This window comes from Ostrea edulis, chromosome 3 (assembly GCF_947568905.1).
Source record: "Ostrea edulis chromosome 3, xbOstEdul1.1, whole genome shotgun sequence".
NCBI classification, from domain to species: Eukaryota; Metazoa; Mollusca; class Bivalvia; order Ostreida; family Ostreidae; genus Ostrea; species Ostrea edulis.
Window position 1 is genome coordinate 33,021,408 of NC_079166.1, and position 19,231 is coordinate 33,040,638.

The 19,231-nt window shown below is 34.6% G+C and overlaps 1 protein-coding gene across 3 annotated transcripts; it reads left to right on the forward strand.

Moving 5' to 3' along the window:
• Positions 1 to 3,434: 3,434 nt before the first annotated feature.
• On the forward strand, positions 3,435 to 18,053 carry LOC125674233 (uncharacterized). 3 transcript variants are annotated; one of them, XM_056160508.1, is made up of 8 exons: positions 3,435 to 3,852; positions 10,801 to 10,848; positions 11,080 to 11,376; positions 12,546 to 12,678; positions 12,780 to 12,953; positions 16,401 to 16,577; positions 16,882 to 16,959; positions 17,603 to 18,053. In XM_056160508.1, the coding sequence occupies exons 3-8, from the start codon at positions 11,087 to 11,089 to the stop codon at positions 17,819 to 17,821; spliced, it is 1,071 nt and encodes a 356-aa protein (XP_056016483.1). In that variant the 5' UTR covers positions 3,435 to 3,852; positions 10,801 to 10,848; positions 11,080 to 11,086; the 3' UTR covers positions 17,822 to 18,053. The 3 variants fall into 3 exon arrangements, with proteins under 3 accessions (XP_056016483.1, XP_056016481.1, XP_056016482.1); XM_056160506.1 differs by lacking the exon at positions 10,801 to 10,848 and having other exon boundaries at positions 3,495 to 3,852; positions 11,077 to 11,376; XM_056160507.1 differs by lacking the exon at positions 10,801 to 10,848 and having other exon boundaries at positions 3,495 to 3,852.
• The last annotated feature ends 1,178 nt before the right edge of the window (positions 18,054 to 19,231 follow it).

A 19,231-nucleotide genomic window follows, 5' to 3' on the forward strand; every position in this document is an offset into this window, starting at 1 on the left:
ACAGGGGAGACACTCCTAGTGCATAGTGAGGTTCATGTGTATACACAGGGGAGACACTCCTAGTGCATAGTGAGGTTCATGTGTATACACAGGGGAGACACTGCTAGTGCATAGTGAGGTTCATGTGTATACACAGGGGAGACACTCCTAGTGCATAGTGAGGTTCATGTGTATACACAGGGGAGACACTCCTAGTGCATAGTGAGGTTCATGTGTATACACAGGGGAGACACTCCTAGTGCATAGTGAGGTTCATGTGTATACACAGGGGAGACACTCCTAGTGCATAGTGAGGTTCATATATATATACACAGGGGAGACAATCATAGTGCATAGTGAGGTTCATATATATACACAGGGGAGACACTCATAGTACATTGTGAGGTTATTGTGTATACACGGTAAAATCTTGTAGTGCATTGTGAGGTCAATGTGTATACACAGGGGAGACACTCATAGTACATTGTGAGGTTCATGTGTATACACAGGGTAAAATCTTATAGTGCATTGTGAGGTCAATGTGTATACACAGGGGAGACACTCATAGTACATTGTGAGGTTCATGTGTATACACAGGGGAGACACTTGTAGTGCATTGTGAGGTTCATGTGTATACACGGGAGACACTCAGTACATTGTGAGGTTCTTGGGTATACACAGGGTAAACTCTTGTAGTGCATAGTGAGGTTCATGTATATACATGGGTAAGAACTTTTAGTGCATAATGGGATTCATCTAGTTACACAACAAATATTAGATATTAAGGTATCAGTTGATAGAAAGCACAGATTTATAATGCATTTTAGGTTTTAAAAAAAAGATGGAAGAAAAATGCTAGTAGTTATAATCCCCGCAAACAAAATGTTGAGGGTATTCAAAATTCGTTATGTCCATCCTTCTACCTGTATCACTTTCTTGTGCATACGATTTTTTTAAAATCAAGAAACATCAGAAGCCCATGCACAGTACAAAAGTTGTGTAGAGACCCATTATGTTCATAGAACGACTTTTATCTTACACATACCCAGGCATAATTCATTGCATTAATGTTTAGCAAATCAAAGTAAAATATAGTATGATATTTCGGTTTCCTGTTTCCCAAGAATCTGGTGTAACAACAGAAAAGGCATTTGAACAATCAATGAAAATTTCACATTTTGTGCGCCTAAAACTCGAAGAGCTGATCCCTAACCTTAACCCCGGATCAGCTCTTCGGACGAACAGGACATGTCCTAATTCGCTCCGCTTTTATCACTGATTGGCAAGCCAAAAAAACTCCCAAAACATATACTCTGCTTTGTAAATACGTTGGTAGATTAGTGTAGTTGTAGTGCTAGATGTATTTATATGTAGTTTGTATTATTATTCTCTGTTGATATTGGCCACATTATTTAATTCTTTTCGTTTGTCCTGAAGAAGGGACGGGTCGTCCCGAAAATTTGACAATCAATATGGTTGTTCGTGTCGTGGTTGTTCGTGTCGTTGGTCATTTTAGTGCTTTGTATATGTATATATATATATATATATATATATATATATATATATAATCCAAATAGAAAGAGTTGATATCACACAGTCAAAATAATTCAATAAAAAAATCAGGAAAATATACAGTTCCAAAATATATTTAAATCACTAGCGCTTTCTGGATTTTAACATCCATCCTCAGGTGAATACAAATTTGTATTCACCTGAGGATGGATGTTAAAATCCAGAAAGCGCTAGTGATTTAAATATATTTTGGAACTGTATATTTTCCTGATTTTTTTATTGAATTATATATATATATATATATATATATATTCGCATTAAACGTAGGTTAATGCGAATTAAATCTGAACAGCGTTCACATGGAGATTTTAATGCGCATTAGTTCACTTCGAATTAAAATTGACGTCGCGATTTAATGCGAATTAAATTTACTTCGCATTAGCTCCGTGTGAACGCTGAGCGAAGCTAATTCGAATTAAATGTAGACGCATGCGTAATGGCAAATTTGGGTCACATACATCATACCCGTGGTCAGCTATATATATCAATGTTAGTTTTGTGCGAAAAACTAATCAAAATGATAGTAATCACTAAAATACACGTACAAACAGCATGTTATTAGATAATAATTCCAATCTTATTTATTACAATTGTTTTGATTGGACAAAAATAAAGCTGAACAAGAGTTTACACATCAATAAATCCGAAAACGCGATGTATTCATACACGCCTGAAAACAAACAACATAGTGCGGGTAACTATTCAAATTTTTGAAATTGTTAATAAAGTCAATGAATTGGAATTATAAGAATCAAACATTCTTTTGGAAGAATTTATCGATGTGTAAACTCCAGACATTTTACTCACAAACTTAACATAAAAGTGCTTCGCACTTTTATTCAGTTTGTGAGTAAAATGTCCGGAGTTTACACATCGATAAATTCTTCCAAAAGAATGTTTAATCCTATAATGTCAGACGTAAATATGTGCTCTGCATAGGCATACTGAGTAATACAATATGGAAAGAATTGCTTTTAATACGACAAAAATGTTTCGAAATAGTGATATGATTTTCTCTTTTACATTTTAACAAATATGCCGCTTGATCATTGTTGAATTTCTTTATATCAAATGACGTCAAAGTAGACTTACAGTGTATAATACGTATTAATTAGTAATTAAAAATTACGTCATAACTGTAGTCAGCGGAATGAGGAAAGAAACGTTCCGATGTTTTAACTGGGCTTATGAAGAAGAAATATATCGTCTAAAGTGAATGCTGGTCGTCAGATGAAATAACAAGTGATTTCTTGGGAACCTATAAAAACGAAACACAAACACAAAACTCCTTGTATGTAGATCAGTTACATGTACATTGTTAAAAGATATAAAGTGTTTTGAACAATGAATTCTGTATCTACACATTATTGATTAAAATATCTATAAAATAATTTTCAATAACATAGTATATATTATTTTATTTATTGTGCGCACCCTTTGATGTAGAGATGCAATCGAATTTAATGCGCATTAGTTTACTTCGCAATAAATATTACCGCCGTGTGAATGCTATTTAATTTGAATTAATTTAATGCGCATTCGTGTGAACGAGGCATTAAAATAGCTGTATCCTTCGTTTAAATTATTGCATACAAACTGAGGTATTTTCCATATTTGGGTATGACCATATAAGGAATACCTCGGACAGTATTTGAAATATGCATATGTATTTGAAGACAAGTATAAGTATATCTGTTGAAAACGAATGTTTGATGCACAGTGGGGTTCAAGGTGAACATGAAGTGCTATTTTACTTTCAGTAAATATTAGTCAAAACTGTGGAACTCGGTATGTTTGTCTAGAAATCTATACCTCTCTTTGTAATATACACAAGTATGTGTGTGTGTGTGTGTGTGTGTGTGTGTGTGTGTGTGTGTGTGTGGGTGGGTGGGTGTGAATGCTTAGAGTATAGATTAAAAAAAAACCAGTCAACATCCCACACAGAATTATAGGACAAGTTAGATATGTTTCCTACCAGCACAGATAAATCGGAAACACTGATGTAAAATGAAGCGTACATGTAGCAAGACTCGTCCCCCAACAACAATAGAATATTGATCTAATTGGACGGATAAATTACTGAGAAATATGACGAACATCGCGAGGCTTCTACTGTATTATTTAAGAATTCATGTCAGCTTTAATACAGGACGCGTACCGTCCAACTGAACGACCATTCAACTGTTCAGTACATACCGATCGAGATTTTAAACCCCTTCACCACAATATTCTCGTGTGTGCCAACAGCTGCTAACCGATATGGCAACTTCGGGATAAATTCATTGGAATCTAATCTTTAAGGTTAGTATTTTCGTTTTCATTCTCGTTCCAGTAATTCTTTCTTATTTTCTATAATTACATAATGGGTCAGAGTTGAGGTTTTAAACATATTTAAAACGATAGTTTCACGTCGTCCTTTGTTTTCTTTTGTCAATATTAACTATTTCTTGAAATGCGAAAGTAAATCCAGTGAGTTGGGAAATCTCCATTATCAAACTTTTGAATACAACTTATTGAACAGGTACAGGTCAACTTGTTAGAGTTTAAACGAACAACAACACGGACACAAATCGATTGGGTGTCAGGTCGATCCGTCCCACGGTTGATCCATCCCTAGTCGATGCGTACCAATATGGTCCGTCCCGTTGTCGATCCCACCCATTTTGCCATTTTGTTTTGTCAACCCAACCCAACCCCCCAACCCCCCTCCTAGTCTTTTTGAATAAGTGGTTAATTACTTAAGAAAAAGTTGGAAGTTTATGCATACATATTTAAACACGATTTAGCAGAGATGCTTCTAGCTAATTTTGCATATTCGTTTTGAGTTTCACATCCTCCCTGTACTCTGTTGGTTGAATATTGTTGAATATCCCACTCGAGATTATTTCACTCATGGAGTGCTAGTGAAAGGCTGTAAAAGTCAAGCCTATGCTCGGCGCTTACAGCTTTTAAGCAGGGAGGGATTTTGTCGTGCCACACCTACTGTGACACGGGACCTCGGTGTTTGAGGTATCATCCGAAGGACCGCCCCATTTAGTCGCCTCTTACGACAAGAGAGGGATATTGAGGACCTATTCTAACGCGGATCTCCACAGGACCCTATGCTCTGATCGAGTCTACGTTAGATAGCTTTTTGATAACTCCAACATTCTATTAGTTTGAGAATTAGTGAGTGGGGATTCCGGGACTTCAGACAATTATTGAATAACGCGTCATATAAACATACTTTAAATACATGAAAAACTATCTAAAGATAAGAATAAGTCATTATTTAGAATTTAAGATTATACATGAGAGATAATAGGATGAAATTTTACAGAAAGTCAGGAACACACACCATTGACATACAATGTGGTTTGACTGAGTCAAAATATTTTGAGAACTTAAACATTCCATTGCCGTTTAGATTATTTACTTTTTAGTAGTTTTGAGGTTTCAATGATTGAGACTATACTTTAGAAAAGAAAATATATTTTATGAACATATTAAGAATTATTGAACAATCTGAGAACTATTTGAACATATGAGAACTACGTGTATTTGCAAATCTATGAACATGAGAAATATTTTAATGATTAAAGTAGAAGGAAATTATTGAACATAAGGGAATTTTGGAGAGTTTGATAAATCTTGATTGAGATTACATGACTGAAATGTCATATGATTTAGAAGTTGACATTACATGTGTATATGAGATAATTTGATAAAATATAAACAGGAACAAACACCACCAACACACTCCGACTGAGTCAAGATATCTTCTGAAAACTCGAAAATTCCATTAATGAAATTTCAAGGTGTAATATTTTATGATTAAGAATTCTAATACTTTAGCAATATTAGAATATACGAAATTTTCTTTATTGTATGACATTAATCAAAATTTCAGAACTATTTCATACGAGGTATGTTTGAGATATCGTTTGAGAACTTAAAGAATGTATTACAATTCATTTGGGAATAACACGACAGAATGCGAGAACAATCTGGAGATTTAAAAATCCATGTAAGAATATTTTAAACACATGATAAAGGACTCATTTGATATATCTTTTGAAAAACAGTAGATGAATATGATATTCGTTTGGCCATTTCATAAATACCGGTACACAATAAAATCCTACTTGTCAGGTAATTAGATCATGAAACAAAAAAGTTTATTACATTGACCTTTGATAAGAAAAATAGCATGTTTCTTCTGCGTTTAACATTTTTAAAAGTTTTGAGTGCCACAGCATGCTAAAATGATATGAATATTTCAAAATGGAAAGGCCATAGACTCTAAAGCCATTCTCCATTTTACAAGGTGATCATTCTCAAAGTTCTGAAATATTCCCTATAAGCTCAAAAGGAAAAGAGTGCATGGATATGAATTTCATGTTCCTCTATTCTCATGAGAAAACAAATTTGCTCATTTACAAGGCATGATTTATCAATTCAGTTTTGGAAACTATATTTTTAAACTATATGTGCATGTTTGTTTTTTTTTGTTTTGTTTTTTATTGAATACACTATCTATGAATTCTTTTATCCTGCTTTACCGTCATTGAATTATTGTTACAAAATGAATAACCATTAATGATTCCTCATTCAGGCAATTACTATGTACTTTTTTAAGTTCACCCGAGTTAAGCTTTTCGCAACCCAAGCCACTGTCTTTCAGTAATAATAATAATATCTATTAATATAGCGCCCTATATGACTATAAATAACCACTCTAAAGCGCTACACACAATAAAAATGATACAGCATATTATAAAAGTAGTAAAAGGAAATTATAATAGCATTAAGACAGATAATATCAAAACAATGCTAGCAAAACATCAATAATGTGAAGTAAAATTACTAAAATCTAAAACATGATGTGCATGAAAAAAGTTCCACGCCGTACAATCAAATGATATAAAATACAATAGTTGAAATAAATATATTATACACTGAAAAAGTCATGTTAAAATGATGGTAAAGAAACCATAAAGATTTAACCACCTATAATACTAATAATATACAAGTCTAAAACGATGTGTTTTTAAGGAGGTACTCTACATCATCATAATGGTTGGCTTCCTTTTAAAACATGGATGAAAATATAAATATCAGCAATAATTGTTTATTCATTTGAAAAAATATTGGATATAGCGGAGTGACTCAGTAGGTTAGCATGTTGACTGCTGAACTGTGGATCGCCGGTTCAAGTCCAGCAGGGGTTTTAATTTTTTTTTTCAGATTGATCTTTACTAAAACTGCATTTTTGGACAAAATAAAGTAAATTTGAAAGTTTTCAATTTCAAAATATTGTTGTACATATCCTCCACTTTTCATCCATATCAAATTTCTCTGGTGTAGCATACATCCTTAAATGTTTTGGCATAATCATGTTATTCGCTCCGCGGAACGAATCAGCATGTATTCTATGTACTTACATGTAATTATAGCATTTATTCCGTAAATGTGAATGAATGATTTTTGCTTAAATTATAAACGGAATGAATAGCATAATTATAAAATGTCAATATTTAACACGTATAAACCAAGCATGTCAAACTGATTTGCTCCGCGGAGCGAATAACATGATTATGCCGGGAACGATTTGGTCGGTAAACAGTGATCACCTCCTCCAAGTATTTTGGTGCGATCTTATGAATCACCTTATATGCGTAGAGGATAATTTTGTATTGGCTGCGCCTGTCAATAGGAAGCCAATGTAAAGAAATCAGCACTGGAGTTATGTGATCACTTCTCTTGGTACGAGTGATGATTCGTGCTGCAATATTCTGTATCCGCTGCAGTACTATCAGTTCTTTGCTTATCTATTGAGTCAACTCGAAATAGACAAACTGACATATCAATGCTAACTCTATCTTCTGACATTTATAGACATATATAGCTGTTAGAAACTAACGAGGAAAGAAACGGAAACTAACGAGGAAGGAATTCAAGTACTATACTCATTACATATCCTAGTGGTGTTCGTCACACTTTAACTCGAGCCGTGCACATCTCCAACAGTTCATTGTAATGTATTGTTTATGGGAAGGACACGAACTATTTTAATAAGTGATGGTGACCTTGGCCAAACAACCTTCGTTCAGGGTCATGTCACACTGTTCGGGCTAGTCCAAAATATCTTACGTTTTCCTGGCTTTTTTATGATTTTGATATTTACCGTGCCAGGAAAACGTCAGAACCGGCGCCATTACATAAACTGGAAATTCGCCGCCTCTAGTTGGAGGCGGCATTCTCGGGCCGATTTTAAATACTTGTGAGCCGAATTTAATTTTAAAATCATAATTAATCAATAAAACGATGCTTCTTGTACTTAATAATATCGCTTAAAAGAAAATATCACTCCAAAATTCGATAACAGATGCACACAATTGTAAGCAGCCGAATTTTCGCTGTCATTTTAGCGAACGAATCACGTGACTAAAAACAGCTCGACAGTTTGTTGAAATGTTTTCATGAGGCTGTTTATGTTTAAAGAACCCATAAAATTGTTTTACACTTTTTTCCATGTTAGAGATATTATCTGTTCATTCGCAATCTTCTTGCCTTTTCAGTATGAAATTATATCCTTGACAAATTTAGTTCCTCTTGATTCTTAATTAGTGATCTTAAGGTTGTTAAAATGGTTTAAAGACCCAACTTTAAGTTAACGCCCCCAAATTTTACCTGTGTCGTGATCAATGATAAGCCGCCGGTCAATCAAACTTTTAACAATAGAGCTTAGGTTGATTGACGTTTGCAGAGACCGTGGTCTACAGCTACCCAAGGAAAATGTTTTGATAACAATCATGACTAATGATGACCGGCAGTCTTCAGATCTTGAGGAAAGCCCCAGTATACCTGAGTTTTGATAGCATTGACACCTAGAATATTTTAATTTCTAACGTCCCCTATACAATGCAATTTATCATCGTATTTTCTCTTTCCATCTTTATACATGTATTATTAAACAATCAGAAATCAAACAATAATAATAAAAAACAAACCAAACAAACACAAGTTATTCTTTATTGGCGCAGCACATCAACATGTATAATGGTTATATTGCCTATGCGTAAAACTGTTACAGTAGTTTTAAAAAATGCTTATGTTTGAGATACCACATGGATTATAAATTACACAATCAGAAAGCAAACAATAGTAAAAAAGCATAAATAAGTTATTGAGATATTTCTATTTATAATTTATCACGGCTTTATATTTAGAGAGAGAGAGAGTTATTGAAATATTTCTATTTATAATTTAGCCCGGTTTTATATTTATAAAGAGAGAGAGAGAGAGTTATTGAGCTATTTATAATTTATCACGGTTTTATATTTATAGAGAGAGAGAGAGAGATGTGTAAAACTGTAGCAATAATATAGATGAAATAATATGGCATGGCAATAGTGTTGCATACGTATGACAATAATTACTCATTTAGTCAATGATTGAGAGTAAGGTAGAGAGAGAAAGGGGGGAGGGTTGACTAGCTATGTGTCAGCTTCTGTTTGAGATACCATCGTTACACAAACACTACGTCCACAGAAACCCTAAAGAGAGAGAGAGAGAGGAGGGGGTGTAGACTTCGTGTCAGCTTTTGTTTGGGATGCCATCGTTACACAAACACTATGTCCACAGAAACCCTAAAGAGAGAGAGAGAGAGAGAGAGAGAGAGAGAGAGAGAGGAGGGGAGGGGGATAGACTTGGTGTCAGCTTCTGTTTGGGATACCACCATTACGCAAACACTACAGCTACAGAAACCCTACAGACGGCCCATATTGAGGGGTATCTTGATCATTCTTCATTTGGTTGTACATGTACACAGATCTACTTGGATTTATTCATTCTCTCGAAACATGGATATTTTACCTACTACACCCACGACACCGCGAACTCCCAGGACACCAGAAAGTGCCCGGAAACACCGGGTAATATTATATTTAGGAAATTATTTATATACGATATATAACAATTTAATTAGAAGTTTTAAAAAGCAAAGGTTTAGAAATGGGCTAAACCTGTCATTTGCAATACATAAATATGACCAAGTTTGAAGGTTTACGGGAAATAGAAATGCGGTATGCATGTAGGTAGAAATTTTAAATTTTTTTTGTTGTTGCACAAATCAAGACACTAAGCATAATTTGTAATAACCTGAGAAAGTTCCTGTGTATATCATAAAAATATACACAACAACCGATCTCTTGGCCAGGTAAATAACATTGACCATGGATAAGCTCCGCCCACATTCAGTGATCCGTGGAGCAACCGTACGGTGTTTTTTTTGGGTCTTTAAATAAATGTTCTCCGTTGTGTGGTACGCAGTGGACCGTGAAGGACAATGTGTCTCTTGTTATGATACTTTCATTACATGAATTTCTTTACGTTTTATATTTCGTCATTTTTCGTTATTTTCCGTAAATACATTTCGCGGGTTTTTGAGCTCATGCACGAGCGCTTTTGCGCTTAGTATATATTCCGATTCTGATTCTTTATTTTCCTTAAGGTAGCTCCATCCTCATGTGACTTATCAATATTAATGGTTAAAAGTGGGAAAACTTTATTAATTTCCACTCAATATAGTTTAATTCAATTAATAACCAAAGAAAATGTATATGTTGCCACCCTTTTAAAGATGTCAGACATACAAAAACAGAAGTATATATCAACATCAGAAAATCATACAAATAGAGAAAAACTTATTGAAATGACAAAATTTAAATATCAACAGTTTTAAAAAAAACTGCTAATTCATAAATATGTATAGATTAATCATGTATATTAGGGAAACCAATGTATAATAAACATCCGTTTGAGGAAATTCCAGCACAGGAGTTATTACCCTGGACAACATTTTTAAAATCATAAATAATTGATTATCTATGGAATATATAAACTTTTTCAGTATTAATAGTTTACCAGATTTTTTATTATATCCAGTGAATAATATTACTCAGAAAGATATATTTCTATCATGCGCAAAGTTTAATTTATTAAGAATTTTGCATAAACCTATGACGTCACATGAGGATCGAGGTCAGTGTTCGGGCAGTGCGAGGTTCGTTACAAGCAACAAAGGTCGCTTTTGTATTTCTGTGCCTTTGCCTTCCCTCCCACCCAGCCCATTTTCAGTTTTGAATTCATATGTTTTCATCAGTGATATTTCAGCTTTGTCGATTTGATGTTTGCTTATTAAAAGCGATCTTGTAACGAACGCAACCAACCTATTCACTTTTTCTGTTTTGCTTTATTATCAAATAGTCAAGGAAATATTTATTTTCGGACGAGGGCACTGAGAGAAAAATTAATGTACGTATACTTTCACATAAAAGGGGTATTTTTCGTAAAAATGTCTTTTTCGATGGTATTATGTATTCATTTTTAACGAAATTATGGGAGATAAAAGTTATTAAATAGCATATATATACTTTAGAGAAATCGCCCAATGTGTAGGCGTACTTTACGAAGGGTACATTGCATGGCAACACTTGTATCACAAAATATTAATTTTCCAACTTTTTGCCATTTTTTTTCCAGCAGCAATAAAATGATTACAAAGAACGCACCAGCAAGCTTTGCGAAACGGAAGCAAGTCCTCAAAGCAGGAGTCGATGACGTCACAACTGGTCACGTGTTCTCGTTGATGAGTTACAATGTTTTAGCAGACTGCCACACCTCTCCGTCGACGTACCCCTACAGAGACAGTGCCCATCTAGATATTAAATTCCGTCATCAAAACTTAGTAGAGGAGCTGCGGTACTCGGAATGTGACGTCATATGCCTACAGGAAGTGGGTCCTGTGTATTTCAGAGATACATTGGAACCTGAATTGCAGAAGTTGGTAACTTACATGATATTCAGAGTAGGTGGTTTTAAAATCGAGATAAGCGGGTACTGTGGTTGACTGGTGGAAGTTAGTTGGTGTTGCTCTCTTGGGGGGAGGGGGGATGGATAGACCATAGAACTTCAGACTCGTCCTTCAAATTACAGCACCACTTTTTCTGCACACGATTCCAGTGTTACATCTCGGTATTTTTGTCGTTGCCACCTCAAGATTTCAATATTAGAAAAATCTGTGAGATACTTTACAAACACATTTGTGCAAGGCATACCTTGAAACATTTAATCGATATTGCATGTGGCGTGTTTTTCTATTTCTTTTTTTAAAATCCTGTGTCTATTTTATAATTATTTTTTTTTACATTGCGTCTTCAAAGTTGCGTATTTGCCCTGCTTCGTCATTCTTTTCTCGTAGTAGAAATCAGATTTAATATTCATAAAGGCTTTCATATCATAAATCATTTATATTCTTGATAGATGGATTTAAATATTCTTTATGGTAAATCTACAGTATAATGTAACTTGTCAATGTGTCAATTTGATTTTTTAATTTGATATATGCCAGTAAATGTAAGAACGTACTTTAAACATCATTTTGAAGATGAGTTGTCATGGGAGAACTTCTAGTATGTACAACATGTTGTTTAGCTATCATTTTAACACAACACCCCCACACACCCATTTCTAGTTACAACGAAGATTATTTCCTCAACGACATAATTTCCAATCAATTTATGTATTACATGAAATTGACAAGATTGATTTCAAATGTTATTTTTACTTTGTAGATTAGGATATGAAGGAGAATTCATTAAGAGAACTTTTGTATTTTTACTTTGTAGATTAGGATATGAAGGAGAATTCATAAAGAGAACTTTTGTATTTTTACTTTGTAGATTAGGATATGAAGGAGAATTCATAAAGAGAACTTTTGTATTTTTACTTTGTAGATTAGGATATGAAGGAGAATTCATAAAGAGAACTTTTGTATTTTTACTTTGTAGATTAGGATATGAAGGAGAATTCATTAAGAGAACTTTTGTATTTTTACTTTGTAGATTAGGATATGAAGGAGAATTCATTAAGAGAACTTTTGTATTTTTACTTTGTAGATTAGGATATGAGGGAGAATTCATTAAGAGAACTTTTGTATTTTTACTTTGTAGATTAGGATATGAAGGAGAATTCATAAAGAGAACTTTTGAGAAAAATGACGAAGGATGTGCCACGTTTTTCAAATCTTGTAAATTTACCTTGCAAGACAGAGTTGTTTATAAATTTGGAGATATTGCAGAAAAGGTAATCCATAAATAATCAAATAATTCTCGAAACCATCAAATGTGAATACTAATGTTTGGAAATAATGAGTTCATCTATAAATTTTCACATTTATGTTGTAGGTATTTGTGAATGAAAGAGAAAATTCACCAAGTATTTACTCACGGTACACTGACCGATGTGATGTTGCCTTGGTAACCCTCCTGAGACACACGAGCACCGGAAGCTGTTTAATCATTGCCAACACGCACCTTGTCTGGGAAAGTGCTCAGATCTCAGACGTGCGTTGTATTCAGGTTAGACTGGTGAAAATGGTCTTTACATTAAAATAAAGAATATTAAATCATGTTTTTAAAAGAATTGTCTTTAAACAGGAAATCAAAAAGAGATGCGATAGTTAAACACACCCCCCACCTCACTTCCGAACGTTATCACAACTCCATCTCACTTCCGAACGCTACCACAACCCCATCTCACTTCCGAACGCTACCACAACCCCATCTCACTTCCGAACGTTATCACAACCCCATCTCACTTCCGAACGCTACCGAGTCCTTCTTATAGAAAGACAAGATTTCGACATACGGCCTTGACATTTGACCTTAACTTTTCACTTGACTCTGTATTTTTAACACAATAGTGTACCGAATGGATTGGCGTCTATTAGTTTTATGAAGTGCTGCCCACAGAATGTTTTTATATCAATAAATAAAATTGTTTCCTCGCATACAGAGTTCGTAGTGCCTTACGTTGATTAAAGGGGCATGAATACGATTTGAGCTTTTAAAAGAAATCAAATTTTATTTTTCCATTTTTAATGTTTAGAATGCTTAACTACGGTATTTCTAATGGTCAGCAAAAATTTGAATGTCAATTGCCGAGGTACATAGGAGATACAGAGCTCACAATTCTTTGTTATGTAAACAAGGCTCGTGCCATGTTTAAGCGCTAAGCGTAGCTTAGGCGCTTATTGCCGCCAGTTGGGTTTTGCTTTCGTCATCATGTTTCCGGTTTATCGCCACCTATAGGCGAATTTATGCATCGCTGTAGTCAAGTCGTGTTTAAAGTAGTCGTGATTTTGCAACCGATCTAGCACGGGGATAACATTCATATCTGCAGTTACATCCCCCCCCCCCCCCCGGAAATACAGTTCGTTGAACAGTGAACAAAATATGTATAAAAAGGGTGATATTTTTGTCCTCATTCTTGGGGAAAGTGAGACACAGATGCAGGTCATTCTTCATTTAAAATTCCCATTTGAATCTGCGTCTGTAATAATTAAAGTGATTCAAAATCTAAAATTGAATAAGAAATGTATATGAAACCATTTTAGCTAGGGTGCCTTTGCATTGTTACCTTCGCATGGCGCTTAGAGGCCAGGAAAATCCATTTACATGGTGCAATCTATAATTAGAAGTCACGTCATTAAGTTATACACGAAACAGGAGGGTTTTCCACGTGTGATTTGGCTGCTGTTCCGACTCAGTAAAATTTTTGTCCGACGCAGCAAAAATGTGTGCAACACAGTAAAAAATTAACTGATCCGCGTCCATTGTGAACGAGAAAGAATTTGTGCACGATTATGAATATGAGCTTTTACACAAGAAGTGTAATACATACAAGTTGATGAGTACAGCGTTTAATATACCTGTGTACAAACTCTTGGTTTGGTTTTTTGGGGGTTTTTATTGGTTTTTTTTTTTATATAGATTTACGTATAACAAACAATCACTACAATTGCTAAATGTAAATCCATCCTTATATGTTAATCTAATTCATCATCATATTTGAATTAGTATATCCTCTTGCACTAACTTTCGTGTTAAAAATGAGCTCTTGTTGATGACGCAGTATTCAGTTTCGAAGTAATATTGCACATGTATGATGAACATCTTTTCTAAATAACTTCCTAAATTTTGTTTTCAGTTATACATGTATTTATCGGACTTATCTGGATTCAGATTCTCTCCAACCTGATTTTGAATTGAAAATAACTTCATTATTGATTACAAAAAATAAGTCCACTTTCATGGTTTGATTGCTATTTACAGATAATTATGCACTGGATTCTGTAGTACAAGTCATACAGATGCATGTTTATGTGTGTATTTAAATGATTTCTGGTAAGGTAATGAAATGGCTGTAAAGCGTTTCATAATCCTGCATTATTGGTGTCTTTTGACATGTGACATTTGTTAGTGTATGTGGTTATGTGTAATTTTCTTTTTTGTCCAGTTTGTTTGTTCCTTTCTATTATAAGTGACTTACATATATGTATCAAACTATTGATTTGTTTCATATCAGTTGTATTCTAAAAATATTTCATACACTATTTAACTGGAACACAACAGTAAGTTAGTTGCGTAATAACAATTGAACACTTTATACCGAAAATTACCATTACAACTGTTTTTACATTTTCTACCAAAAATGATCTTCTCTATAACATCACATCTGTAAGAGAGAAAAAATGCATAGTAATGTAGAACATTTAATGATCCAGGGACCGGAGCAGAGCGGATCAGAAACCCTTGCCTTGGGAAGATGGGTGGGAGCTAAACAGGGTATAAAGTGTTCATTTGTCAAATATTTGAATAACATAGCCTTAAATGCTATTGATTGATTGTATCTTGTTTAACGTTCTTCTCAATAATTTTTAATTCATATGGAGACGTCACCAAGACCGGTGAAGGGCTTCAAATTTAGGCCTATGCTCGGCGCTTACGGTCATTGAGCAGTGAGGGTTCTTTAGCGTGCCACACCTACTGTGACACGGGCCATCCGTTTTAAAGGCCATCTCCGAGGACCCGTGACATTCACACCTGATGCCGAGAGTTTGGTGATGGAACTGTCACAACCTGTTTAACGAACTAGGTCTGTTGCGGCCGGGATTCGAACCCCGACCGCCCTCATACAGAGCGAACACTTTACTTCTGGACCACCGCAGCGGTGGTAATGCTATTGATACTAAATTCTGATTATAGATATTTAATAAGAACAGGTGTCCTTTACCAAAATTGTAAATTTCATGATCCAAGGACAGGGTTTTAGTTTAGTGTGGGATCAAAATTATCATAGTGACCATTGTTTTAACAACATCACATAAAATTTATATTTACGTGTTGAAAAGTTTCAGGACATTGCTTCCAATCCATATTTGTTATTTTCATACAGAAAATGTACTACTTAGTTATGCGAAAATAAAGAATAATGCATAAACCTTTTTTTTTTTTAATGTTGTTCCTGCTCATTAACATTACATACAGAATTCATGAAGTCAGCTTAGCGCTTTTCAGTACTTTCAGTACTTTGATTTTTGTTTACATATGTTAAATATACTAGTAAAAGATTCGTTTGAACAAGATTTTTTCAATTTACAAGTTAATTTTTAACACAATGAAATAGTTTCTAATGTTTGTCACATCTCATTTTGTTTTTTAAACATGCTATTTTCTATTGAGCGATCTATATGTAAATGAGCCTTGTTTACATAACAAAGAATTGTGAGTGCTGTATCTCATTTGTAGCTCAACAACTGATATTCAAATTTTGGTTGACCATTAGGAATACTTTAGTTGAGCATTGTAAGCAATAAAAGTAGAAAATTTTCAGCTCAAATCGTGTCTATGTCCCTTTAAAGCGAACACAAGGCAGAAATTACCTCCTATCTATTTTGCAATAATTATCTTTGAAAGTTATTTGTATAAAATATATTGTTCTGCCTTCCAACTTATCACATGTAGGCGGTATGCAGTTTGGTGGCTCTGGGAGAATTCAGACAAAAGCACCCCGAAAATGCGGGAATTGTTCTGTGTGGAGACTTTAACAGCGTACCAACAGACCCAGCGTATGAGCTCCTCGTCAGCGGGGGTCTGGGGAAGGAGAACATGAAAGTCATAGAGAGTGGAAATCATATCACGGTGAGATTGGACGAGTGTCCCAACAGGAGGCATCTAGTAGCAACTATACGCGTGGAACACTTTTCTTATGTGTACATACAAAACCACAATGCCCAAATTAATTATGATGGAGTTTATTATGTATCGATATAGTCACAACTTTAGCAAATTGTTTCATAAATACCCTCAGAAACTTTTCCAGTTTGAACCAACGAAAACGATTTTTGTTTATGCACGTCGTCTTTTCGATGACTATGTAAGTTTACAGCAATTATATTTTACTTGATTGTAACATTTTCTATTTTAAAAGTACAATTTTATTTAGAGGAATACAATGGAGAAGATTTTACAACATTTACCAGAAAGCAAGTCGATTTTAAGGAGTGCTTACAAGACTGTAACGGTAAGAAAAACTGAGAGTCGCGGGTTTTTCGGATCAAAACCGAGGACCTGTGTCGCGACCGACGTTATGAAATAAAGAAACCTCACTGCTACAACCCCGAGTATGAAGCTTATGTCTCGAATTGCGGTACTTCACTTACAGCTGTTGACGTCTCCAGGAGTGAAAAAATGTCGATTGGACATAAAGTATATGCAGATTGTACGAACACTTATAAACGTCTGTAACAGCGTTTTCTAGTCGTAAGCATTTATTTCAGCATACCCAAGATTTTAAACGCATCAAATGAAGTAGAATTTTGATGTGTTTACGAGAAAGATCTCATCAGTCATTAATACATAAACTGCACTGAGAGAGGGGGGGGGGGGGGGGGGGGGAGAGGGGGGGGGGTTGTTGGATTTCAATTACATGTATAATAATTTTTCCATTGAATTTTTAAGTAAAGATTTAAGAATAATGCAAAAATAATGGTAGTTTCATAGTAACAGTTTGTGGTAAATATATATATATATATATATTTTAGCAATAATCAAAATATTATATTTACAAAGAGTTTTTTAAAATTCGATAACAATTTTGGAGTACCCTACAAAAACTATATGGTTTCCCTTTACAGGTTTCAAATAACAATTTATATTATCTTTAGGGAGCAGAACCAAAAATAACCAATTTGGACGGTGAATTCTGCTTATGCCTGGATTATGTGTTCTTTGAGCCTCGGTCTGAGATATCAGGTGGGCGTAGCTTAGAAGTTCTGGCAGTGTTGGACTTCTTGTCAGAAGAAGAAATGAGACAAAACTTGCCGCCAAGTGAAGTGTTCCCATCTGATCATTTGCCGCTTATAGCAACATTTTCTCTAAAATAAATGCTATACCTAATCCCCTTCTTTTACATGGAAACTGTTCATCCCATGCGAGTAAAACTTGCAGTACTTCATCATCTGAATTCGTGGAATGACCAGTCACGAAAAAAATAACAACAACCAAAAATTGGTATTCAACAAAAAAATAACAAAAGTAGCACAGACTACATGGAAGAATTGAGATGAAGTTTGTTTTCAGAGAAATTCAGCAATATTAAACTTCAATCTCACTGATTAGAACCGAGTTTTTATTATTTTGGTTCATCTGAAGCAGAAAAGAGACCAGGGAATGGAAGAATGCCTACTATAAGTGTTATAAAGATATGCACAAAATGCATGTCCTAACTTAAACAGATACAGCTTATGACAACTCCTATCCCACCCTCCCTTCCTACCTAAACAGGTATGCCAATTCCTGTTTAATACATTACGAGCAATTACAAAATCATCAATTTATTCTTACCTGATACCACCCATAGAACAGTTATGTATAGACCCATTATCTTAACCCCAAAATGTGTACTATTTTCCCAGTAAACCCTTATCATGAATTAATTTCTCAGAGATTTTCCTTCGCAATTCCTCGTGATAAATTAAAGACTAGGCTTTTCGAAATCATCGAAAGTTGCTTCTTCAACAACAAGAGGCCCACAGGCCTTAATGGTCACCCGAGTATCATGTCTCATATTTGCATTTAAGTCTCAATAAGTCCTTTGTACACATGTTTATGATCTTTCAAAATATGTAAACAATTCCTATTCATTTACAGACAGAAAAATGCAAGTTTGATACACATAAATCATTTTGATACCCCCCCCCCTTCCGAAAAAAAACCAAACCAACCCTTACTCATGAATTTCACAATTTAAGGACAACAAGGACATCATTACCATGCATTCAATTTATCTCCAATGACTGTAAAAGTAAAGAAAAAATATTTTTTTTATACATTTTTATTATGTGGCCATATTGGCCCCATCCCAAGACCTGATCACCTGTCCAGGAGTCATGAATTTCACAATTCAGTTAAAGAGTTTCATCACAATCATGCATTTAGTTTTTTTCTCTCTCTCTCATATATATATATATATGGCAGAAGAGAAGATTTTCTACAGATTAAATACATTTTCACTATATGGCCATATTGGACCTGCCCTAGGGCCTGAACCCCTGAATTTCAAATTCAAGTAGAGAGCTTCATGGACATCATAATCATGCATTTAGTTTTTCTCAAAATATATATGTCAATAGAAAGGATTTTCTATGATTTGATACATTTTCACTAAATGGCCATATTGGACCTGCTCTAGGGCATGAACCCCTGAATTTCACAATTCAGGTAAAGAGCTTCACGGACATCATAATCATATATTTAGTTTTCTCGTATATGGCAGTGGTGCATTTAGTTTTCTC